Source organism: Mustela erminea, chromosome 17, assembly GCF_009829155.1.
Source record: "Mustela erminea isolate mMusErm1 chromosome 17, mMusErm1.Pri, whole genome shotgun sequence".
Lineage (NCBI taxonomy): Eukaryota > Metazoa > Chordata > Mammalia > Carnivora > Mustelidae > Mustela > Mustela erminea.
Genome location: NC_045630.1, coordinates 8,459,930 through 8,487,549, shown reverse-complemented (window position 1 = coordinate 8,487,549; position 27,620 = coordinate 8,459,930). Strand labels below are relative to the sequence as shown.

The 27,620-nt window shown below is 38.8% G+C and overlaps 1 protein-coding gene across 10 annotated transcripts in view; it reads right to left on the bottom strand.

Annotated features, from left to right (window-relative positions):
- SDCCAG8 (SHH signaling and ciliogenesis regulator SDCCAG8) overlaps window positions 1-27,620 on the bottom strand; it is a 229,597-nt gene that overhangs the window by 179,729 nt on the left and 22,248 nt on the right. For 9 of the 10 annotated variants that reach the window (XM_032317272.1, XM_032317273.1, XM_032317277.1 and 6 more), the window contains 4 exons: window positions 17,125-17,250; window positions 11,615-11,755; window positions 7,829-7,893; window positions 4,299-4,487 (listed from right to left, as the gene is read on the bottom strand). In XM_032317272.1, coding sequence (XP_032173163.1) covers window positions 4,299-4,487; window positions 7,829-7,893; window positions 11,615-11,755; window positions 17,125-17,250 — 521 coding nt within the window. The remainder of the gene's footprint in view (window positions 1-4,298; window positions 4,488-7,828; window positions 7,894-11,614; window positions 11,756-17,124; window positions 17,251-27,620) is intronic. The other variant, XM_032317279.1, reaches the window with a different exon arrangement.

Sequence of the window (27,620 nt, the reverse complement as noted above, 5' to 3'; positions counted from 1 at the left end):
CTCTTTTTATGCCTGTATATGAGCCTGGAGAAAATACATGGTATGGTTGTATAGGGACTTTTTTAAAAAAATAAAAATACAAACAGGTTTCATGCAGACATGTCTTTTTCATCTTTATTTTTTTCCTTCAACAATATATTGTACCTACAGATCTACCTCTTTTTCTCTTCTACTATGCATAACATAATTTATCTAAACCTCTGAAGTATATTTAGGTTGTTCACATCTAAAAGAAACACTTCTTGTTTTCCTCCGCAATTTCCGTACTCGCAACACTTCTGACACCTTACATGTGCATTTTCCACACCAAGCCATTTTCTAATTCTCAGTTGATACTAACTCAGTTGGGACATTAATTTCCTGGAGTCAGCACAGACCCCAAGGTTAGGGCTCAGTCCCATAAGACTGTCCCCCACTTCAGGCACCAACTGCAAGTCCCAGATGGTCACCTATACTTCTGGACAACTGGCCCTAAGTCAGGGGTTCTCGTGACCTCTTCCTCAGCCTTGATCATTTGTTACAACAGCTCACAGAACTCAGGGAAGTGCTTTACTTCTATTTTCCATTAACTATCAAGGAGACACTGAGGGATAAGGAAGAGAGGCACAGGGCAGTGCGTGGGACGTGGCGGGGGAAGAGGCGTGGAGTTTCGGTGCCTTCTCTGGGCGTGCACCCTCCCAGCCCCTTGATCTGTTCACCAAACCAAAAGCCCTCCAAATCCCATTGTTTAGGGTTTTTAGGGAGGTTCTACAGGCATGATTGATAAAATCATTAGCCACTGGTGATTGAACTCAATCTCCAGTCCCTGCCAACTCCCCAGAGACTGGGGAGTAGGGGCTGAAAGTGCCAATCCTCTAATCACATGGATGGTTCCCCTGGCGACCAGCGCCCCACCCCCCCATCCTTAGTGAGTTTTCAAAAGTCATCTCATTAACATAAACTCAGCTTTGGCTGATCTTGTAAGAATAACAAAAGATGTTCCTTCCACCTTGATGTGCCAGAGCTATTTCAGGAGCAGGGGACAGAAACCAAGTGTCACAAAGGATGTTCCTATCATTCTTATCCTTTAGGACATTACAGGGGTTTCAGGAGCTCTACACCAGGACCTAGAGATGAAGACCAAAATATGTATTTCTTATCATATCACAATATCACAACACCAATTACAAATAATGCTGTGAAAGCATTCCCTAGAACCGCCCCATTATGCACAGACATAGATTCTTTGGGATAGATTTTGAAACATGTAACACACAATTCAACTACTAACGGATAATGCTAAATTACCCTACAAAGTACTATCAACTTACAGTTCCCACCAGCAGTGTGTGAAAATGCTCACTCATGGCCTCCCCAACCCTTGTCACTATCAGTCTCTTCAATTTTCGCCAACATGAGGGCTCAATTTTTTGGAAATCCGTATTTCCCTGAATAATAACAGAGTAAATTGACCTCTTCCTCCCTGATTGCTCCCCAATCCTTATTCCTTATCCGCACTGCAACTAGGCAGTTGGTCCTGTGTTTGTTTCAAAGGACGTTCTTTAGGAAGTATACCAACTTTTTGTTATGTAACATGCAAATATTTTCCCCAGTCTCTTCATTTCAGTTTGCATCATTGTATCATAAGAAGTTTCTTTTTAATGAAGTTAAATGTATATATATTTTTTCCTTTATGGCATTCATTTTCCATTCCATGTTCAGGACTTGACCTAGCCAAAAGCCATAAAGATAATTTTCTAGATTTCCTTTTAATGTTTTTATAGACTGAGTTATATTTGGGTCTTTTACCATCTTGAATTTGTTTTTGTGAAATATGGGTCTTTTTTTTTTCAAATGTAAACAGGCAAATTTTTAACTCCTCTGAGCCTCAGATTCCTTAGCCACAAAACAGGTGTAATATTTACCTCACACATGCTTTACTAAGGTTAAAAAAGATTATGTTTTTAAAGTGCCTGGCAGAGTCCTTTGGTATAAAATAAATGTTTGCCACATGATAGTTGGATCTGAAAATATATTTAATATATACTTAATAAATTTTACAGTTATACAAAATACATAAGAATGGGGAACCTAGGTGGCTCAGTGGGTTAAAGCCTCTGCCTTCAGCTCAGGTCATGATCCCAGGGTCCTGGGATTGAGCCCCATATTGGGCTCTCTGCTCAGCAGGGAGCCTGCTTCCTCCTCTCTCTGCCTGCTTCTCTGCCTACTTGTGATCTCTGTCTGTCAAATAAATAAATAAAATCTTAAAAAAAAAAAGTAAGAATGATTTAATAATATATTTAATTAATGTAATATTTAACAACAAGCAGGACCATCAGCTCTGATCATAAAAAATTGTCAGTCCATACAGGAGAAATTCAGTTTTTATGTAACAACCAACAGTTTAGTCATATATGGAAACAACAACTACCTGACATCTTGATTGCTTTCTAAGTAGGAGAGGTACAGAGGAGTTTTAATAGTTATAGAGCATTTATTATTTGGCAGGAACTGTTTTAAGCACCGTGTAGGTATTCTTTCAAAGAATACTATAATGCTCTGAAGGTACTTTTTTTTTTTTTTTTTTGACAGAGAGTGAGAGAGAACACAAGCAGGCAGAGCAGCAGGCAGAGGGAGAGGGAGAAGCAGGCACCTTGCCAAGCAAGGAGCCCGACGTGGGGTCTGATCCCAGGACCCTGGGATCATGACCTGAGCCGAAGGCAGTTGCCTAACCAACTGAGCCACCCAGGCACCCCTATGAAGGTACTTTTATCTCCATTTTAAGTGACTTTCATGAGGTTGCACAGGCAGCTAGCAGTAGAACTAGAATATGAGTCAAGGCAGTTTGTGCTCCAGCACAAGGCAGCTAACAGTAGAACTAGAATATGAGTCAAGGCAGTTTGTGCTCCAGCACAAGGCTAAGTGCCCCGGTAAAATCCCAACACCTGGGTATTATTCCCCCAAAAAAGATACGTCCAGACTCAGAGAGGTAAAGTAACTTGTCCAAAGGTCAAAACATTGGGGTAAAATGGGTCTGACTTTAACGACCAAGTCTTTCCATTCTCCATGCCAGTTCGAACCGGAGGAACTCTGACTGCCAAAATGCCTTGTCTATGATCAGCAAACCCTCACCTGAGTGTGTGCCCCAGGCCAGGTCCTCGGCCAGAAGCCAGGGACACAGAAATAAATGCACCACAGATGCCACCTCCAAGTACACGCAATGTATTATAAAGCCATAGAAGGAAGGAGCCTAAGTCGGTTGAGCACAGGATGGGGTGAGGCTGGCAAGAGAAGACTTTTAGAGGCGGTGACGTCTGGGCAGTTTAAATGAGCCCCAACAAGCAGAGAGGGGAGACCTTTAGCACGGGGGGGGGGGGGGGGGGGGGGGCAGGAGAACACACACTATGAACCACCACTGGATGGCGTCTTAAATAACAATTCTCCAATTCCCCAGGATAATCTTCTCTCAGGAAAAGGTGTCCCGGGAGCAGTGAAGATAGAACAAAAAAGAGGCAGACAGAGAACCGCAGTATTTCAGCCTAGATGAAAACGTGAACTGTACAAAAGCTCATCTGGAACTTGTCCTTAGTCATCTTCAAATACTGACAGTGGATCTAAGGGTGCTTCCTCCAATGCACTTCCCATGGCAGGCACGTGATGAAGATGTGATAAAAACTCACCCTACCTAGCCTTCTGCTGGGAAATCCAAGATTTGAAAAAATCAAAATAATTCCTCTCAGGGGCACCTGGGTGGCTCAGTCAGTCACTGGTCACTCAGTCAGTCAGGACAAGTGAAGTCACTCACTTCAGCCAAAGTGACTTTGGCTCAGGTCATAATCTCAGGGTCCTGGGACCGAGTCCCACATCGGGCTCCCGGCTCAGCGGAGAGACCGCTTCTCCCTCTCCCTCTGCCCCCACCCCTGCTCATGCTCCTTGTTCTCTCTCTCAAATACCTAAATAAAAAATATTGAAAAGAAGAATTCCTCTCAGATTCAGTTTTGTTACAAATAGTGCTGGATTTGCAATTATAGACTCGTAGACATGAACAGAACCGTAGAGATTAGCTACCTCAATTCTCTCAATTCGAGATGAGACCGAGTCCAAGAGAAGTAAAATGACTTGCCCCAGTGACTTGGTCACACTCAGCTGGTAGCACCCACCTGTCTTCAAGAAAGCTCCAGGGAAATAAAATAAAATCTATTTTATTTGAAGCTGTGCATCAATCCCACGTGAGGCAGCACAGGGATAAAAGAACACAATGATCCTTTAAAGACACAGTTTCCAGGTTGCAAAGCCTCCGTGTGGAGAGGTGTACTTACTTGGTCAGTCTCTCAATAGTCTGCACGTGAACGTTACTATGGGTTTGGGAGAGAACAGCTTCGTGCTGAGCACATTTCAAACAAAGGCCACCCACACGGTTAGACATATTAGCAGCGAGAAGAGACTCTTTATGCTTTAGTCGCTCTTTAAGATCTTCACAATTTTTCTGATATTCAGCTAGGTCTTTCCTGAAAAGAAGGGAAAGAAAATTCTAGCAAATGACCATGTACACTACTGTCACCTGTATCACCCTACATGTAACTGCTACTATCACTTCTGGTTGCTTACTTTATGAGATGCTCTGTATACAAAATCTAATTAATTCTTACCACAACCCTGAAATGTGTGATTATCCTAATTGACACTCTGAGTAAAATGAGACTTGAATATATGAAATAATTAGCCCAAGTTCTTGTAAGATTTTAACACAGATTAGTCTGCCTCTTGATACCAGCTCTTTTCAAAGGATCCATCTCCATTATGTTATATTATTCACGGTTCGAAAATAAAACTCCAAGTACAAATCCTAAGTCATTTCTCTTAATAAAAAGGCCAAGTAATGTAACACAACATCTTTCAGTTGAGGGAAATATCCTGGTCCGAGTGTTAACCCTTAAATGTGCAGAGTGCCTTAGAAGTTCATGGATTTCATTCACGAGTCATTTATTGTTGCCTATTCTTCTTTAGGAGGAAAAAAAAACCCTAAGATTATCTAACCACAAAGTTCTACAAAGAGCTATTTCAAAAGCAAGTGGGCTACTCTCTTCTTCTAGAAAAAAGTTATAGAAAATTTAGCAGTCATAAAGATTTATAAGTAGCAGCTATTAGCTGGAAATATGCAGTTTGCTAAAAAAAAAAAAAAGGGGGGGGTTGCTGAGGAAGTGTGTGTGTGTGTGTATTTACTTTGTTTTACTGTATGAGATAGTCGATGAGGTTCTCCATGCTGACTTTTTAAAAATAAAACAACCAGTGTATGGGTTGTATTCCTGCAAACACACACGCACACACACACCCACACACACACACCCCGCCCTAGGTAAAGCTTTGGTAAAGTCAGCTGGGACAACTGAGCTTCCCTGCACAGACATTCCTTTCCTACTGTATATTATATATATTTATAAAAACTTCCTAGCTTACAAAGGAGAAGATAGCCCTTAAGTGCTTGGACTACTGAAAGCAGAGACTTTGTCTCCAGCTCAATCAACTCTGTTGTCAGTTCCTATCACACTCAGGGGGCTGTAGCTATCTTAACTTGCTATCACAGAAGAGAGGCCGATAATCTAGACTCCTGGACACACGACCTCCACTCTGGGATTCGGGGGCTCTCAGGCAGCCTTGAGGGGGGAGGAGAGATCCGCAAGCAATCTAGGGGTTAAAAAAGCTAATCTAACCACTGTCTGAAGTGGGGTGGGGGGAAGCCGTTTTGCCCTATGCCCGAAATAATATCTTCAATGTAGTACGTTTTCTTTTTAAATACCATATAGAAAAAGTCTGACTTTCAAAGACTTTGTAAAAAGAACTTTGGAAGCACATTCCAAGATCAAAGGGTCTCCATTATTATTTCTGTCAGTTACAAATTCAAAACCCTTAGGTAGATTTGATTACCTGAAATGGTAAAAAAAAAAAAAAAGAAAGAAAGAAAGAAATAGATACGAGAAAGCCAGAGTTTCTGAGAATGGTGGTTTTCTCTCTTTCTTAAAGAAAATGACTCTTTAAATAATCTTAAGGTATACTAAAAGGAAAAGGGAGAAGTAGAAGGTTCAGGGAACAAAGTCTACTTCATTGCAAAGCAGTATTTTAATGTAATTAAAGATGGCACATTTGACTTATGAACGAGAGAAAATAAGTCACACTGCCATTACTTTAAAAAATGAAGAATCAGGGCATTTGGGTGGCTCAGTTGGTTAAGCAACTGACTCTTGACTCTGGCTCAGGTCACAATCCCAGGGCTGTGGGACTGAGCCCTGTGTCCAGCTCCACGTTCAGCATGGAATCTGCTTCAGATCCTCTCTCTCCCTCTGCCCCTCCCCCTGCTTGAGCTCCCTCGTGCTCTCCATCTCTAAGAAACAAAACACAAAAACTGAAGAATTGAAACACACAGAAATAAAAATATAATAAAGAGAGATAAAAACCAAGAAAGTAAATATTAGGTCACTTTATACGTTAGGTTTCTTCATTAAAAAATAAAAGTCTCTATAGAAATCCTAAAACTAATCAGGCTAAGGTATAAAGTACATAAGAGTGTATTAAAAAATGAATGATAATGTACATGAAAGCCATGAGTTCTGGTTCTAGGTATGACTCTGCTTATGTCTCCAAACAATATGTGGCCTAAAGATTTTATATTTTAGTGCAAATTAGAACTTACTAAAACTATAAAAAGAACTTTAAAGTTTATTTGATTGAAATACATTTCACAGCCATTATTTAAAATAAGCTTTAACACCCCCCAAAAATCAATTCCTGGTATCATTTCCTGCCTACAGTACATAATAAATCACTAATCGTTAATCTGTAATATATAGTCCTTATTGAGACTTCTAAAAAAATGTCAGAAAGTACATGAAACCTTAATGTGTATACAGAAGTCCTCCCCAAACCACAGTTTCCCATTCCATGATTTGAGTTATACAAGGTCAACCGAGGTCCAAAAGGAGATGATTCTCCTTCTGACGGACCACAGGAAGGTCAGTGGCAGCCTAACGATACGTCACAATGCAAACATCATTCCCCCCACTTCATTTCATCACATCATCTCGAGGAGGATCAGTACAAGACAATATAATATTTTGAGACACCACATTCCCATAATAACCCTTATTACAGTATATTGTTATAACTATTCTATTTTATTATTAGTTATTGCTGTTAATGTCTTACCATGCCTAATCTCTTACTAAATTAAACTTTACCTTAAGATACATATATATATGAAAACACATATATATATGAAATATATATATTTCATATATGAAAAAAATATATATATATATGAAAAAACAATACATATAAGGTTCAGTACTATCCACAATTTCAGGCATCCACTGAGGGTCCTGGAACATATCCCCCACAGAGAAAGGAAGACTAGTATACACATATTCTTCACATATAGAAAAATACTCAAACTATTATTGTTACAACTTTAAAAGTTAGATAAAAATATCTATAGAGGAAAAAAATACCTGTTTGTAATTTGAAAACTAGGAAGTTTATTTTCAGTATTTTATTTTAAAAGCATAATTTCTATCAGAGCAGCTAGTGATTCTTATTTCTATGAGAAAACATAAATATTTCATAATTGATAAACGGATAAAATTTTTAATTTAGCTCACAGTTCTTTGAAATGGGACTTCACAATTTTATGCCCCTATTCCTTTAATAACTTGAGGATATTTCTTATCTCGAACACAAAATGTCATCAAGTAATTCCTAAGTTGAGTAGAACTGGCAGGTCAGCAAACATTCAAATATATTTTAAGATCATTATGCTTTTGCTATAATTTTGCTATAATTTTTAATGATACTTTACCTCAAGATTTTCAATTGCGATTCCAGGATCTCACCCTTTTCTTCATAAGTAAGTTTTAGCTTCTCCTTTAGAAAAGAAATAAAAGTGTACATTTTCTCCATGCTCTGTGCTTTACCAGCAAGTTTTAATTATTATTATCCTCAATTTTTGTCCTTTTACCCAAGAAGAAAATAATGTGTCCTCTCAAGAAACACTTTCCCTAGTTTTACCCAAACTTTTGTACTTTTACTGGGTACCCACTCTTTGTGGACTGAGTCATAAAATGGTTATTACTGCCCTCCCCGTCAATTTTTTTCAAAAATGCATATATTAGATCTTACTTCTACAAGTATGATTCTGAGAAAAAACTATTTTATTTTATTTTATTTTAAAGATTTTGTTTATTTGCCAGAGAGAGAGAACACACAAGCAGACAGAGAGGCAGGCAGAGGCAGCGAGAGAAGCAGGCTCCTTGCCAAGCAAGGAACCTGATGCGGGGCTCCATCCCAGGACCCTGGAATCATGACCTGAGCCAAAGGCAGGGGCTTAACCAACTGAGCCACCCTCGTGTCCCAGGATAAACCAATTTTAACCTATAAGGTCCATGAGGGCCAGGATCAAACCTTACTGGAGCCCCCACTGGGACTGCTGTGTACTGACATACAGTAAATGAGGGCTGGATCAGTGATTAAAGAAAAGTTGTAAATCACAATAAATGGCAGACCAAATGGATGTCCTAGCTACGAGGGGCTGCTGGCATCCCACTGTTCTTTCCTTCAACAAATATTTATAGGGTATCTGAGATGAAGATGTCTTTCATCCAGGAGCTTATACTCTTGGAAGGAATAGAAAAACATGGGACAATTTTAATTACATATAATTCACTCCAGGGAGGTATATAGAAGGTAAACTGAAATCAGAGATGCAGGAACTTATAATTCAGCTTACAAGAAGTGAAGAAGGCTTCCTGGAAGAAGCGTTAATACTTAAAGGATTAACTTCCAACAGAGCACAAGGCACAGAGGCTGGAGAAAACAAGCTGCATGTTTGGCCGGGGAGTGGATCAGTATCCACTCACAGATCCAGTGCTAGATAGAAAAATGGATAGAAACGGGTGAATAGGTGAGAATGGGCCATGAGGAGAAAAAACATACAAGACCTCTACCCTGACAGCTCATGTAATCTCCATGTAGCAGAGGCATTGGGTGGACATTGAAAACTTTACCGGATTTGAATCATAAGTCACTCTGAAGTATAGAACAGAGAAGACCAGAGGTGCATTGCATCTACATAGGGAAGAGATATGCCCCCTACCCACCCCTGCTTGTGCTCTCTCTCTCTCTCAAATAAATAAACAGAATCTTCAAAAAAATAAAATAAAATAAAGGACCAGATGATATAATATCATCGAGCTATCTTCAGGACACCTGGGTGGCTCATCCTTTAAGTGTCTGTCTTCAGGTCAGGCCATGGTCCTGGGATCGAGTCCTGCCATCAAGCTCTTCTCTCTGCCTGCTGCTACCCCTGCTTGGGCTTTCTCTTTTCCTCTCTCTTTCTGACAAATAAATAAATAAAATCTTTAAAAATAAATAAATAAAGATCTCTTTTCCCCCTAGTGACATAGTTTAAGGACAATCTCAATTAAAGCTTCATAATGGTTTTCTGGAACTTGACAAATTAATTCTAAAATGTATTTGGAAATACAAAAGGTCAGGCATAAGACACTTTTTTTTTTTTTAAGATTTATTTATTTTAGGGGTGCCTGGGTGTCTCAGTGGATTAAAGCCTCTGTCTTCTGCTCAGGTCATGATCACAGGGTCCTGGGATCGAGCCCCACATTGGGCTCTCTGTTCAGCGGGGAGCCTGCCTCTCCCTCTCTTTCTCTGCCTACCTTGCTGCCTCTTTATGATCTCTGTCTGTCCAGTAAACTAAAAACTGAAAAATGAAAAAAAATAAAAAAAAAAAAGACTTATTTTAGAGAGGTGAGGTAAGCCAGCATGAGTGGGAGAGGCAGGAGAGGGAGAGAGAATCTCAAGGAGACTCCAGGCTGAGTGCAGAACCTGACATGGGGCTCGATCTCACAGCCCTGAGAACAGAACCAGAGCCCAATCCAAGAGTCAGACATTCAACCGACTGCACCCCCCACCCAGGTGCCTTCAGGAATGAGACACTCTTGAAGACAAAGTACAATGTTGGAAGATGTGATATGTGGACCACCAGGTATAGACCTGTAACAATCAAGACAGGATGGTAGTAGCACAAAGACCAAAGAAATAAAACACAGAGCCCAGATATATATGTACACCTGATTTATGACAAAGATAACAGACAAAGGGCTGTTTTTTTTGGCAAATGCTACTGGGATATACATATAGAAACATGTGGGAAAAGAACAAAATATGATCCCCTATGTAACATGTCATACACAAAATAAAGACTGGTAGATTGTAGATTTAAATGTTAAAAGCAAGAATATAAGAGAATAGCTTTAAGACCTGGGCAGGGAAACACTTTGTATATAGGATACAGAAAGTACTAAACAATAAAGAAGAAAAACTGTAGATTACATTAAAATTAAGAAATTTTAGGGGCGCCTGGGTGGCTCAGTCATTGAGTGTCTGCCTTCCACTTGGGTCGTGATCCCAGGGTCCTGGGATCAAGACCCACGTTGGGCTCCATGCTCAGTGGGAAGCCTGCTTCTCCCTCTCCCACTCCCCCGCCTGTGTTCCCTCTCTTGCTGTGTCTCTCTCTGTCAAATAAATAAAATCTTCAAAAAAAAAAAAATTAAGAAATTTTAGTCATGAAGAATGAAAAAAGAGAGAAAGAAAGAAAACTATCAGGACAATTATAAGGCAAGCCACAGAGTAAAGAAAATATATTTATTAAAGATACAGTCAACAAAGGGCTTATATCCAGAATACAAAAAGAAGTTCAAAAAAAAAAGTCAAATAAGGGCGCCTGGGTGGCTCAGTGGGTTAATGCCTCTGCCTTCGGCTCAGGTCATGATCCCGGGGTCCTGGGATCAAGCCCCAAATCGGGCTCTCTGCTCAGCGGGGAGCCTGCTTCCCTTCCTCTCTCTCTGTCTACTTGTGATCTCTGTCTGTCAAATAAATAAATAAAATCTTTAAAAAAAAAAAAAGTCAAATAACTCAAAATAATGGATAGGATGTTTGAACACATAGGAGGACACTGATAAATACATGAAAAGAGATTCAATCTCAGGAGTAATCAGAGAAAAGCAAATGACAATCACAATGAGACAGCACTACCAGCCCACCAGAAAAACAGACAATAAAATATGTCAGCGGGAATATGGACCAATGGTATCACTCCTGTGCTGCTGTACAAGTGTAAAATATAAAAACCACCCGAAAAGCTCACCCTAACCACTCAGTCTGAACATACACATATCCCAAGACTGACTATTCCATTCCAGGTACACACCGACCATAAATGTGTGTCATGCACACCAACAGACATCCGAAAGGATGGCCATAGCAGCAATATTCACAATAGCCCCAAAAAGGACACGACACAAAAATCCACCAATGGTAGAAAGGATAAATGAATTGTAGTGTATATACACAGCAGACCCACCAGTGAAAACGAACAAAGTTCTGCCATATGCAACAATGGGTAAAAATCTAACAAATGGAAGGTTGAACAAAATAAGCCAGACACAAAAAAATACACATACCGTAAATTTTAAAAAGGGCAAAAATGCTAAATTCAATGGCATATGTATTTACCATGATAGAAAAAGTACAAAAAAGTAAATGCTTAAGAGAAAAGCAGCCAAATTCTCACCAGCTCTAGCTTCCATTTGTCAGCCTCACCAGCCGATGGACCTTTGACTGCATCTGCATTGCCCTGGGAGAGTCGCCTCTTGGCACCTTCATTCATCCCAGAGCCGTCGCCTGTTGTAATCCAAGAATTCTGCAGGTTTCCCTAAAGTAAAATGTAGGAATAATTACAACCGGCATTTAGCTTTAAGTCAACGCGCATGTTTTACAAATGGAACTGATTCTCATCTGTGGTGGAACAAATTCAAGAGCGGATGCTTCCAAGCTACACGTCAAAAATGACTTTACATTTTCAGGCCATCAGGGTCATATTCCACAAGTGTTACAAAGTCCGATTCCTACGGGCACAGGCAATAACGTAGATGAGCAAAGAGGGCTGCCTGCCTGTGTTTCAGCAAATGAACTCCCCTCTTACTTCTCTGGAGACATACATTCTTAAAACACACAGCCCTCTCTTGGTTTCATTTTCCACCTTTCCCTACTGGGCTCCAGGCTCAGTGGGGAGTCTGTTTGAGATTCCCCTCCCTCTCCTGCGACCCACCCCCCACATTACTCTTTCATGCATTCTTCTCGCTCTCTACAATAAATAATCTTTTAAAAGAGGAAACTGAGTCACACTGAGTAACTTGTAAGAGTCACAGAGGTAGGAAGTAGCTAATAAGCAGCAGAGCCAGGATGCGAACCTTGGCAATCTAGTTCCCAAACCACTATGCTCTCCTGCCGTTTCAGAAAAATATTATCTTCAATAAGTAAAATAGTGCATGGAGACAAACAGCACTGACACCTAGCCGGCATGTCAGGGACTCACAAAGGAGGGGGAGGGACATGACAAATGATCCAGAACTTGCAGCCACGACAGTTCCAGGCAATTTTTGCCATGAGTGAATGCAAACTCATATTATAAAAAAAGAAATCTCCTGATTTTTAAAAGATAAGCCAGATATCTGGTTTTTCATTTGAAACACTGTTAAATACTGGTTCATAGTTTGTCAAACAAACCAAACACGCCTACAGACCACATCTGATGTGTACCCCTTGTGTCTGTACCTCCAGGAGGGACCCTCTCAACAGTCAGTGAACTATGCAGCCCGAAGATCTGGGTAATTTGTGTGTACAAGGACTGAAACATTAATAATACCATTCAACAAACAATTATTGAACTCTGGCTAAGGACCCAAGGATATGGTAGTACTCACAAGAGAAGACAGGTCCCAAAGACAGAACTACACTGCAGTGTCCTATCATGCCAGAATGAGCTACACTCACTCATCCCAAGTAGTATTCTGATGGCCTATTCCATGTTCTTCTGGAAGTTCAGTTTAATGCAAATATTTGTGTATGATACTTCCTATGTTTAGGCACTGTGCTAAGAGCTTGGAAGGTCAAAATGAGCAAGACCAGTCTTATCCTCAAGACAAACCCCTAAGCAGATAATTTCAATTTAATAAGGTTAAGTGCTAGGCCAGAGATGTGCACGGGGAACTATGCAAAAAGAAAGGAGGGGCACTAAGAACAACCAGAGATTCAAGGAAGGTTTTCTGGGGACGTGCTGACACTGGTGTGGTATCTTGGATAAGAAAGAGTGAGCTAGATCAGAAGAGCATGCCAGAAAGAAAACATGACAGGGAAAGTCACAGAGGTGTGAAAAAGTCTGGTGCCTGAAGCAACTCGGAATTACTAAATATTGAAGCACAAAACGGATATCAAAATGTCAAGCTAGAGAGTCAAATAAGGGTCTAGAAAACATGGTACAACAAGCTTGAACTTGACTTTGTAGGCGAGGACAAATTGCTCAAGATCTGAGGGCATTCGAAGTTGCCTTAGAGCATCATGAAGAACAGCAGCACTAATTTCCTGTAATGAAATTGGAAAAAGTACGTACACCACAGATCGCTGACTTACGATATAAAATAATGTCATTCTTTGAAAAGAACTGATAGTCTAATTGACACTTTGTCCTTCCACAGATAACATTTAAGAATGTGAATGGTATTTGACCAAAATTTTAAAAAATCTAATTACATTTACATCCCTGGAGATCACTGAAAACCTGATTTCTTAATTGAGGGGAGTGAAGGTAGCGAGGGGATGAAAGCAGACAGGGAAAGAAATGACCTGGAAATGTCCTGCTTTTCAAAAAGTCTCCTAGAGGGGCGCCTGTGGCTCTGTGGGTTAAAGCTTCTGCCTTCGGCTTGGGTCATGATCCCAAGGTCCTGGGATCGAGCCCCACGTCGGGCTCTCTGCTCAGCAGGGAGCCTGCTTCCTCCTCTCTCTCTGCCTGCCTCTCTGCCTACTTGTGATCTCCATCTGTCAAATAAATAGATAAAGTCTTATAATAAACGAATAAATAAATAAATAAACCTCCTAGATCTTTGAATGAGCACGCATGCCAAAATTTCTTTCTTTCTCTTTCTTTCTGTCTTTCTTCCTTTTTTAAAGATTAATTTATCTGCGGGCAGGGAGGGGGTAAAGTGAGTCACAAGCAGACTCCATAGAGAGCACAGAGCCCAACTTGGGGCTCGATCCCACAACCCAGAGGTCATGATCTGAGCTGAATCCAAGAGCTGGACATTCAACAGACTATGCCACCAAGTACCCTCCAAATTTCTAATAGCATATTTAATATTATTATAATTGTTCAAACTCAGGAAAAAAGCTCTCCATGAAGAGAAATTTCATGGAATGATAAAAAATGAAGATGGAAATGGTGGTAGTTTTTAAAAAATTAACCTGTTTGTTTCTTCAACCACTGGGTCATAAAGTAGGCTAAGTGCTAAACATCATGTAGGCTACCATCCAAGTCCAAGGCTAAAATTCAGGAACAATAAAGAGGACATTCCCCTCTTCTGAGGATAATCTTCTACCCCATGGCAAACAAAGGTAGTTTGGTTCAATAGTGACAAGCTATTCCTAACTTAAGCAGAAAGACAGTATAACTCAAGGCTAGCCAGATGGACGTGGGGGTCAAGACAGCCCCATGTTTGAATCCTAGCTTTGCCATTTTCTAGCTCTGTGACATTAGCAGACTTGCTCTGTTTACTTAACCACACTGTACCTTAATTTACTCACCTGAAAAGAGAAAAACACCTGCCTTCCTTTGCTACTATCAACCTGAAATAATTGCATATAAATAAAGTGATTGATAGAGTGGCTGCCACATCATAACATGTAGTCATCCGTAAGTATTAATCATGACTATCTAACTATTTTAATTATTTTTCAAAAGAAGGCATTAAGAAATACTGAAAAGCTATACCCAAATCCACCAACAGCTTTGGCAAGATCTACCATCAGCATGATAATAGGCTCAGTAAAAAAAGTTGAGGGGAAAAAAAAAAAAGATAATGCCTCTTGATGTGTTTATATTTAAGATATTCTAAAAAGTTTCATTTACATTAAAATTCTGAACATGGTGTACCAAGCATACGTTGCTGAAATGCCTCAATTCACCTACACAAGCAAAAAGCAACAGCAGTAATTCCATAACAACAAAATAACACATTAGACCAACATTAAAATAGATATGGAGGTCTCCGAACCCATGTGCAACAATCAGTTTGATTGTTTGCATTATGTGTTAGTGTATGTGAATTTAAAAAAAAAAAAAGAAAAGAAAAGAAACACTCTAGAACTTTGTTTTTTCCATAACTAGGGCTGTAAATTTCTTCAGCAAGTTTCCTTTGTTCCTAAGGCAAAGCATGTGTGCTTGTACGGTGCTTCCTTCCCCTTCTGCGTTACTCACTTCTCTCGCCCTCTGGTTCATTTGTCTGCCTAATTTCCTTTCTCACTTCACTTCCCCTTCTTCCACTTCTTTGTCATTGCACAAATACCAACGTCTATGAATAATCGAGTCACTGTTTGCTAAGTGACTGCATATTTGGAAAAAAAGCAAAAGAATGTATTTTTAAAACGAGCTACTTCCAAGTACTTTTTATATGGCTCTATCGTCTTCAAACTGACATTAAAATAATAAGCAACTAAGATGGAATTTTTAAGTACTAACATTGATAGTAAAGAATAATATAAATATTCAGAAGACACTCTTCTGGCGAAGGGAGAAAAGCTGGACGCAAACTGAAATATACCGCAGAAAGATCCACGGGAACACAGAGAAGCCCCATTTGCCATTCAGATTTAACACAATCAGCTACTTCTAAATAGGAAATTCTAACAGAGAACTCAAGGATTACAAATGAGACATAGGTCAGGTCAACGAAAAAACACTTCAAAATAAAAAATCAGAGAACACCTAGGTAAAACATGGAGACAACTGATTTACCAATGACAACCAGGTCAAAGTCACCAAACCCATTATAAAGTAAAGCCGCGGCAGACAAGTATTAACACTTCCTCATGGAACACTGAGTTTGTTTCAAAAGGCAAAACAAGCTATGATTAACAGTGTCCTGCAGCAAAAGAGTAAATAACATTTTTAAGGCAACAGTATCTCTGACTGGTCACAAGGAGATACTAAGTTTAAACACTACTTAAATGTCATCACAAGAATTTTGTGTCGTACAGTTATGGACATCTTCAAAATGTGGTGCACGGATTAAAAAAAAATGTGGTGCAGTCATACTAGAATCTTTTAGGCAACTTGTTAAAAATTCATATTTTTAACTCAAGAACTCAACCCAAACTCAATGAATCAGACTCTCAGGGGAGGAGAGCTCAGGAATTGTATGGCCAGCAAGTAGCCCAACTGACTGTTATTCATATTAAAGATTAAGAACAGCTGGGGTGCCTGGGTGGCTCAGTGGGTTAAGCCTCTGCCTTGGGCTCAGGTCATGATCTCCAGGGTCCCGGGATCGAGCCCCGCATCGGGCTCTCTGCTCAGTGGGGAGCCTGCTTCCCCCTCCCTCTCTGCCTGCCTCTCTGCCTACTTGGGATCTCTCTCTATCAAGTAAATAAATAAAATCTTTAAAAAAAATAAAGATTAAGAACAGCTAATATAGGTGAATCTTCTCAAACTGCCAATAAACAGAGGACACAAGAGGTAAAGCCACATCTGAAAGCCGCATAACATTACTCGTGACACACCCAGCTTGTCAGGGACGCCGGGAAATGAACATGCTGATCCCGGAACCCTGGGCCCGCACTCCCTTTGCTACCCCATGCTACCAACTAGACTTATTAGGACGCAGAGGGCAAGGAAAATTTAGAGACCTACAACAGAAATCTAAGCTAGAGTTACAAAGTTTCTGGATTTAACCAAGTCCTTCCTTACATGATCTGCTTCCTGCTTTGGACTTGCTCTTTCCGTATGGGCAAAACATGCACAGCAGGTACGCTCCGAGGGGAAATCAGCACAGATACTCGGCATCACTGCGTCACTGTGTCTGAGGGGTCATTCCACCACGGTGAATTTAATTTCTGAGGCCCCAAGTGAGTCACAGCATAGTACATTTGCCAAATGTCAAGTCAAGAATTTCAGCAGTTCAGAAGGGTGGGGGAGAGGGTAAGACGGAACATTCAAACTAAAATATAATTTATGGTTTGAAAAAAAGTGCTCACAGATGCATCCAGAAGTGTTTGTTCCCTCATTGCTTCCTCTTGTCTCTGAGATTTCAGCTCTTGTTGGAGCCTTTCATTTTCAAGCACAACTACTTGAACCCTATTTTTCATTCCAGAGAGTTCCTCCTGTAAAAGCGGAAACAAAAATACCAACTACATTAAGCATTTTGAAGCAGTGTTAATCGCTGATTACTAGGTGATCCAACATGATACAAAGCACGGGAAATAAGCTCTCCATCTACTTTCTGAAATACTGTAATTACAGTTAGACAAATAAAGCCACTCAAACACGAGCTAACAAACTAAAAGAGGCCTGGGGAATATAGTAAAAAGTCTGCTAATGGCCATATCACAGAAATGTGTGGTTATGACAGTTTTTTTGGTAGGCTACTGAAAAGACTTAAAGGGGTTATCTAAAAGACTTTTAAGAATAAGGTAGACTTTTTTTTTTTTAAGATTTTTATTTATTTATTTGACAGAGAGTGAGAGCACAAGTAGGCAGAGAAGCAGATAGAGAGAGAGGGGAAGCAGACAGCAAGCCTTACTCGGGGCTCGATCCCAGGACCCTGAGATCATGACCAGAGCCGAAGGCAGAAGCCCAACCCACTGAGGCACCCAGGCAGCCCGAATAACATAGTCTTTTAAACAATAAAGTGAGATATATTATTACTCCTGCTCAAATGCCAACAATTTGATGAACCTAACAGAGGTTTAAAGGAATAACAGAGGACTCTGAGACAGGCATGGAAACAGAGTATTTATCCACAACTGGTAGCCAGATGGAAGGAAATTATGACTGAGACAGTTTGGTGGAGAGTTCTAAAAGAGTGCTTTCCTGGCTTTGCAAGCATCAGATAAGGGATTATAATACATAACAATTAGAATAGCTATTGAGCGGCATCGCACTCTCTGAAAAAAGGTAAAAAAAAATCAATACATTGATGGCACAATACTTCATTATCAGTATAATAAAAAACAATTAAGCAATATATGCAAGTTCCATTTACCAATCATTTTATCCAGAAAAAAGCCAAAACTCAAGTCTATAATTGAAAGCTTTATTTAAAAAAAAATATTGCAGGCTTCCAACTTTGGGAGAGGAATCTAATGAGTTTGGAAGACATCATTCACAAGAGAAAAGCTGAACACACCAAAAAATAAACCACTCTTCTTTTTTGTTTTTTGAAAGATTTTATTTATTTATTTATTTATTTATTTGTCTCAGAGAGAGAGAGGAAGAGAGAGAGAGAACACAAGCAGGCAGAGGCAGAGAGAGAAGCAGTCTCCCCACTGAGCAAGGAGCCCCGATGCGGGGCTTGATCCCAGGACCCTGGGATCATGACCTCAGCTGAAGGCAGCAGCTTAACCCACTAAGCCACCCAGGTGTCCCGCAACCCCTCTTCTTAAATCCGTAAGATAACTGAGGTCACAGGGAAAAGTGCCATCCCCCAAAATGGAGAGACAGGCAGGTGTTCCTGAGAATCACAACCTACCTGAGCAGCCAGGGGAACTAGTGTTGGCAAGGAAAAGGTAAAATGTAATTGGAAGCTCAGAGTTGACAAGTTTGAGGGTTAAATACTCCAGAAGAACCATCTTAAGGGGATTCCTACACTTCTGTGAGTTTTATCTCTAGGGATACTACCAGGTTCTTACAACAAAGGCTAGAGAAAAATCCCTTCATGCTTCCTCTTGGGCATTTCCTCTTTGGGCATTTAAAAATGCCCAAAGCATTTCTGTTCTTAAAAAGGCCTGCATCAAGAGAAAGTATTTTACCAGAGCCTAAATAGCTGGGGTTTTTCACGACGTAGCTGCTGTGCCTTCAGGAAGGGAACGGAAGGGAAACACCCAACTCCAGCTCCCAGTAGCCTTCCCACCTCACCTTCTGTGACAGGATGACTGAGAAGCAATTGTGAAGGTCAAAGTTAACTGTCACAGGCTCCCTAAAAGAGACCTAGTCATAGGACTATAAAATGCTTCCCCTACTCCCACACCCACCACCGGGGAGACATAAAGCAGGACACTAGAGGAAATTTTAGCCTCTGACAATTGCAGTAACACCAAACAGTAAACACAGCCTAAGTCCTACCACAATAAACATAGTATCGCACACTAAACAGTTTCTTTTACCCACCACCTCGTGGCCAGCATTCAGCAAAAAATTAGAAAGCACACTAAAAGACTTAAAGCACGGTTTAAAGAGATAAAGCAAGCACAGAACCAGACCTGAATATGGCAGCAGTGCTAGAATTACCAGATTGGGAGTTGAAAATAATTATGATTAATAAGTTAAAACATCTAATGGAAAAAGTGGACCACATGAAAGGACCGATAGGAAATATACGCAGTAATGGAAACTTTAAGAAAGATTCAAAGTGCTGGAAATGAAAACCACCATAATAAAAACGATGAATGCCTTTCATGGGCTCATGAATAGACTGACTCAACCAAGAAAAGAACCGGGTAACTTAAAGAACTGCCAATAGAAATTTCCCAAACTAAAATGCAAGGAGAAAAAAGAATGAAAAAGAACAGAATATCCAAGAAACGTGGGACGATTATAAAAGGTGACAAAGAGAGAAAGAACAAGAAGAAATATTTGAAGCAATAATGACTGAGAATTTTACAAAATCATAACCACCAAACCACAGACCCAGGAAGCCCAGAGAACACCAAGCACTATAAAATAAACCAAAAAATCTATACCTAGACATATCAGAGTCAAACTGCATAAAATCAAAGACAAATAGAAAATCTTTAAGGAAATCAGAAATCAGGGTTTTCTTCAGAAACCCTGCATAAAACAAGACAATGGAATGAAATATTTAAAGTATGGAGAGGAAAAAACTCACCAACCTAGAATTCTGTATTAAGACATATTAACCTTCAAAGGTAAGGGGAAAATAAAGACTTTCTTAGATAAACAAAAATTGAGGAAATCAGTGAGGTCTGCCTTGCAAGAAATGTTACATGCTCTTCAGAAAGGAGGAAAATGATACAGGTTATAAATAAGCTTAGACATACACAAAAAAGAAAGAGCATTAGAAAAGGAATATATGGGGATAAAACAAAATACTTTGTTTCTTTAAATCTTAACTGATCTAACATAGAACAGTATGTTCAGCATCACAGTAGCACTGTACACAGTGAGCACAGCTTATGAATGATTGAGATGAATGGCAGAAACATTATAGAGAACAGCAGGGAGGGACTGAAGCTCTATTACAAGGAACTCTCCCTACCCATGCGGTGGTACAGAGCTATTTGAAAGCAGACTTAGATTATTGATCAAGGTAATTGCAAACTCAAGGACAATCACTTACAAAAGTAAAAAAAAATAAAAAGCTCCCTGCTATGCTCAGACAGGAGAAAACTTCCAATCCCATAACAGGATCGCTTAGAGCCAGGGATGGCAGAAAAAGAGTAGAAGACTGAAGAAAGAGACAGAAAGAAAGAAAGAAAGAAAGAAAGAAAGAAAGAAAGAAAGAAAGAAAGAAAGAAAGAAAAAGAAATTAGGAAATTAAGAAAGAATTAAGAAAGAAAGAACGAATGAACAAGGGCGATAAATAGAAAACAGTAGGAAATATGGTAGATATTATTCCACTATATCAATATCTAAGTGTATCAATAATAACTTTTTTAAGTGTCCATGGTCTGAATACACCAATAAAAAGACAGAGGCAGTAAGAGTGAATGACAAACATGACACAAGTATATGCCATCTATAAGAAGCCCACTTTAAATATAAAGACACAGATCAATGAAAGGTGAATGGATAGAGGCGTACCACGCTAACATAAACCAAAAGAAAGCTGGCATAGCTATATTAATTTCAGACAAAGCAGACTTCATACCAAAGGAAAATATAAGGGGTAAAAAGAAGCAAGACATAATGATAAAGGGGTCAATTCTCCTGGCACACAATGATCCTTAATGTCTAAGTACCTAACGACAGAACATCAAAATACATAATAAAAAAACTGATAGAGCTGTACAAAGAAATAGATGAATCCACTATTTCAGTTGGAGATTTCAAAACCCCTCTGTCAGTAGACAGAGCCAACAGATCTGTTGACAGAACCAACAGATCTTACGGATTGGCAAAACATTGGTAGGTACACAGTTGAACTGAACAGCACCAGCCACCAACTGGCATTTATACAGCACTTTATCCAACAAGAGAATACACATTCTTCTTAAGCTAAAACACGACATTCGCCAAGACATACCACCACATCCTGGGTCTAAAAACACATCTTAACAAACAAAAAGAATAGAAATCATAAAAAGTATGTTCTCAGACCACAGTAGAATTAAACCAGAGATCAGTAACAGAAAGATGGCTGGGACATTCCCAATATACTTGGTGATTAAACAATATTTCTAAATACATACAGATCAAGGACAAATTCTCAAAAAAATTAAAAATATTTTGAACTAAATAAAAATGAAAATACAACTTATCAAGATTTGTGAGATACAACAAAATCAGTGAAAAACATTAGAAAAGAAGATTCCAAATCAACGATCCAAGCTTTTGTTTGAGGAAACTTTAAAAAGGGGGGGGGGGGAGAGGAGTAAATTAAATTCAAGGTAATCAGAAGACACAAGAAAAATTAGAGATCAAAGAAATTTAAAATAGAAAATCAATACAGGGGCGCCTGGATGGCTCAGTGGATTAAAGCCTCTGCCTTTGGCTCAGGTCATGATCCCAGGGTCCTGGGATCAAACCCAGCATTGGCTCTCTGCTCAGCAGGGAGCCTGCTTCCCTCCCCCGCCCCCACCCCCACACTCTCTGCCTGCCTCTCTGCCTACTTGTGATCTCTGTCAAATAAATAAATAAAATCTTTTAAAAAAGAAAAAAAGAAAAAGAAAATCAATAGAGAAAAGCACCAGAACCAAAAGCTGGGTCTTTGAAATGATCGATAAAACTGGTAAGACTCTAGACTCTAGCCTGGCTAACTGAGAAAGAAAGGGAGTAAACACAAATTACTAACATCAGAAATGAAAGCCGGGTCATCGTGACAGATCCCAAGGACATTAAAAGGATAACAAAGGAATACCATGAGTAACTCTATGCCCATAAATTTTATAATTTAGATAAAACAGACCAATTCCTTGAAAGACACGATCTTTAAAAACTCACAGAAGGAGAGATAGTCTGAACAAGGCTTACATCTATAAAAGCAATTGAATCAATTATTAATAACATTTAAAACAGAAAGCACCTTGTCTGCCATTAGTTCACATTTAAATTATACCAAAAATTTAAGTAATAGATTATACCAGTTTTTTACATCTTCCATAAAATATCTGAGGGAATACTTCCTAATTCATTTTTGGGTACCCTAATACCCAAACCAGTTGAAGACACTACAGGAATGGAAAACTAGAGACCAATAATATATCTCATGAAGATAAATACAAAAATCCTCATCTAAATATCAGCAATTCAAATGCAATGATGTATAAAATTATTATACAATAGGACAAAATGGAATTTATTCTAGGTATACAGGTTGGTCCAATATTTGAAAAGGAATTAATGTGATCCATCATATTAACAAGCTAGAAAAATCATTTATGATCATACCAATAGACAGAAGAAGCAAGTGACAAATTTCAGTAGCCATTCAAGATAAAAATTCTCAGTAGACGGGAAATAGAAGAAAAGATCCTCAAATAAACAGCATCTATAAATAACAAACAGTTAATGTCATACTCAATGGTGAGACTATAGATAGTTTCCCATTAAGAACAAGAACAAGGAGGGGCGCCAGGGTGGCTAAGTGGGTTAAGTGTCTGCCTTTGGCTCAGGTGATGATCTCAGGGTCCTGGGATCCAGCCCTACATTGGGCTCAATGCTCAGCAGGGAGCATGCTTCCCCCCTCTCTCTCTGCCTCTCTGCCTACTTGTGATTTCTCTCTCTGTGTCAAATAAATAAAATCTTTATTAAAAAAAAAAAAAAAAGAACAAGAACAAGGTAAGCATGTCCCTTCTCATCACTCCTATTCATCATACTAAAAATCCTAGCTAATACAACAAGATATGAAAAAGAAATAAAAACCATATATACTGGAAAGGAAGAAATAATCTTTTAAAAAGACATCTGGTTTTGTTTAAAGTTGACATGACTCTCTACAAAGAAGATCTCAAAGAATCAAACCAGCTAGAATAAGTGATTCTGGTCAAGGTTGCAGATTACAAGATCAATATACAGAAGTTGATTATTTTCTTAAATATTAGCAATAAATAATTGGAATTTGAACTAAGAACACATTACCAGTTACATTAACACTAAAAAAAATGAAATACTGAGGCATAAATCTCACAAAATGTGTACTAGATCTATATGAGAAAAGCTGCAAAACTCTGAAAAATAAAGGAATGCCTAAAAAAATGGATAGACAGTCCATGTACATGCATAGGAAGACTCAGTTTTGTCGACATGCCAATTCCCAACCTGCTCTATAGATTCAATAAAATCCCAATCAAAATCCCAGTATGTTATTTTGTGGAAATTTACCGATTTTAATTCATATAAAGGAGCAAAAGACCCAAATAGCTAATACCATAGTGAGAACAGTATCAGAAGATTGACCCTACCCAACTTCAAGACTTACTATAAATCAAGACAGTATGTTACGCAAAAGAACAGACCAACAGATCAGAGGCACAGAAAAGTGAGCCCCAAAGTAGATCAAACAAATACAGCCAACTGATCTTTATAAAAAAGCAAAGGCAATCCAATGGAAACAATCTTTTCAACAAATGGTGCTGCAACAACTGGATATCCACATGCAGGGGAAAAAAAAAAAAAGAAGAGAAAGGAAAAAAATAATCTAAACAACGATCTTACATGTTACACAAAAATTAACTCATAATGGAGCACAGATCTAAGTGTAAAACATAAAGTTATGGAAGAATGGGGAAAATACTGATCACCCTGGATTCAGCAATGATTTTTACATAGAACCAAAAGCAAAATTTATGAAAGAAAAAATTGGTAAGTTGGATGTTACTGAAATCAAAACCTTCTGCTCTATAAAAGGCACTGTTAAGAGAATCAAAGGCTAGCCACGCACTAGGAGGAAAAAATTGCAAAAGACATAGTTGATAAATGACTGGTATCCAAAATATATATATATATATATACACACACACACACACACACATATATATAAATGTATAAATATATATATATATATAATATATATAAGGAACTCTAAGAACTCAATAATAAGAAAATAACTCAATTTAAAAAAAGAAAGTATATAAATGGAAAATAATGCCCAATATTATATGTCATCAGGGAATTCACATTAAAACACACCTTTAGTACATTACTAATGACACCAAATGCTGGCAAGGGTGTGGAGCACCAAGAACTCTCATTCACCACTGGTGAAAACGCAAAATGGTACTTTGGAAGACACAGTCTGACAGCTCCTTACAAAACTAAAAATACTGTTATCATGTGACCCAGCAACTGAGCTTCTTGGTATTTACTCAAATGAGTTAAAAGTTTATATCCACAAAAACCTGCACATGAATATTTATAGCAGTATTGTTCCTAGTTGCCAAAACTTGGAAGCAAGCAAGATGTCCTTCAAAGAATGAATGGATAAACAACCTATGATATATCCATACAATAGAATTTTATCCAGTGATTAAAAAAAGGCTATTGAGCCATAAAAAGAAATGAAGGAAACTTCAATGCCTACTACGAAGTCAGCGAAGCCAGTTTGAAAAGGCTACACATTATGTGATTCCAACTACATGACAATCTGAAAAAGCAAAACTGTGGAGACAATCAAGAGATCAGTGGTTGCCGGGATTTGGAGGGCCAGGAAAGGAGATGAGGAAATGGAGCACAGACTGATCTCTATGGCAGTGGAACTATTCTCTTTGCCACTGTAATGATGGATACACATCACACATTTTTCAAAAGCTACAGAATTTACAAAGAGTAAGCACTAATGTAAATGTAGAATTTAGCAAATAATAATGTAATAATATTGGTCATCAACTGAAATGAACATGCCACATTGATACACGCTGTTAATAACAGCAAGAACTGCTGAGGAGGTATGAAGGGGAAGTACATGAGAACTCAAGGTGCTTTCCACTCAATGTTTCTGTAAACCTAAAACTAATCTAAAAAATAAAGTCTATTAATTTTAAAAAACTAATAAGATATCGCCACCAAACATTTAAAGAAGAGTTAATACCTATGAACTATTCTCAAAAAATAGAAAAGGAAGGAAAACTTCCAAATTCACCCTATAAGGCCAGCATTACCTTGATGCCAAAACCAGATAAAGGCACCAGCAGAAAAGAGAACTATAGGCCAATATCCCTGATAAACACAGATGCAAAAATTCTCAATAATATACTTCCAAGGGGCGCCTGTGTGGCTCAGTGGGTTAAGCCGCTGCCTTCGGCTCAGGTCATGATCTCAGGGTCCTGGGATCGAGTCCCACGTCGGGCTCTCTGCTCAGCAGGGAGCCTGCTTCCTCCTCCCTCTCTCTCTGCCTGCCTCTCTGCCTACTTGTGATCTCTGTCTGTCAAATAAATAAATAAAACCTTAAAAAAAAAAAAATAATATACTTCCAAACTGAATCCAACAATACATTTAAATAATCATTCACCACAAGAAAGTGGGATTTATTCCAGGTTTTCAAGGGTGGTTCAAATTTGCAAATCAGTCGACATGATACACCACATTAATACAAGAAAGGATAAGAACCATATGATCATTTCAATAGATGCAGAAAAAGCATTTGATAAAGTACAACATCCATTCATGACAAAAACACTCAACAAAGTAGGTTATGACTCAACATAATAAAGTCCGTATATCAAAAACCCACAGCTAATATCGTCAATGGGGAAAGACTGAGACCTTTTCCTCTATGGTCCAGAACAAGAGAGGAATGTCCAATTTTGCCACTTCTGCAACACACTACTAGAAGTCCTAGCCACAGCAATCAGACAATAAAAAGAAATAAAGAACATCCCAACTGGCAAGGAAGAAGCAAAATTTTTTTATTTGCAGATGACACGATTCTCCATATGGAAAATCTGACCAAAAAACTGCTAGAGCTCATACACGAATTCAGTAAGGTCACAGGATACAAAGTCAACATACAGAAATCTGTTACATTTCTATACACCAATAATGAAGCAGCAGAAAGAGAAATTAATGAATCTATCCCATTTACAATTGCACCCAAAACAGTAAGATACCAGGACTAAACCTAATGAAAGAGGTGAAAAACCAGTACTCTGAAAACTATAAAACACTGATGAAAGAAACTGAAGGTGACACAAAGAAATGGAAAGACATTTCATGCCCATGGATTAGAAGAATATTGTTAAAATGTCTATGCTATCCAAAGCAATCAACACATTTAATGCAATCCCTATCAAAATACCAACAGCACTTTTCATAGAGCTAGAACAAATAATCCTATAATTTGTATGGAACCATGAAAGACCCCAAATAGCCAAAACATCCTTGAAAAAGAAAAGCAAGCCAAAGGCATTAAAATTCCAGACTTTAAGTTATATTACAAAGCCATAGTGCTCAAAATGGTATGATACTAGCACAAAAATAGACACAGAACAGAAAACCCAGAAATGAATCCACACGTATATGGTCAATTAATCTTAAGGCAGGAAAGAAGATACAGTGGGAAAAAGACAGTCTCCTCAGCAAATGGTGTTGGGAAAACTGGAGAGCGACATGCAAAAGAATGGAACTGGACCACTTTCTTATACCAAACACAAAAATAAATTCAAAAGGATTAACTAAATGTCAGGCCTGAAACCATAAAATTCCTAGAGGAGTACACAGGAAGTAACCTCCTTCACATCAGCTGTAGCAAGTTCTATCTAATATGTTTTTTGAGGCAAGAGAAACAAAAGCAAAAATAAACTACTGGGATGACATCAAAATAAAAGCTTCTGCACAGTGAGAGAAACAATCAATAGAACTAATATGGAATGGGAGAAGATATTTGCAAATGGCATATCTGATAAAGCATTAGTATCCAAAATATATAAAGAACTTAAAAAAGTCCTATACTCAAAAAACAAATAATCCAGGGACACCTGGGTGGCTCAGTGGGTTAAGCATCTGCCTTTGGCTCAGGTCATGATCCCAGGGCTCTGGGATCGAGCCCTGGATTGGGCCCCTGGCTCAGCTCTCCTCTTCCTCCCCTGAATTCATGCTCTTTCTCTCTCAAATAAAAAAAATCTTTAAGAAAACAACAACAACAACAACAACAAATAATCCAATTTAAAAAGGGCAGAACACACAAATAGGCATTTTTCTAAAGAACACAAACAGATGGCCAACAGACATATGAAAAGATGCTCAACATCACTGATCATCAGGGAAATACACATCAAATCTACAATGCAAAACTATAATGAGCTATCGCCTCATAAGTGCCAGAATGGCTAAAATCAGTAACCCAAAGTACAGCAGGTTT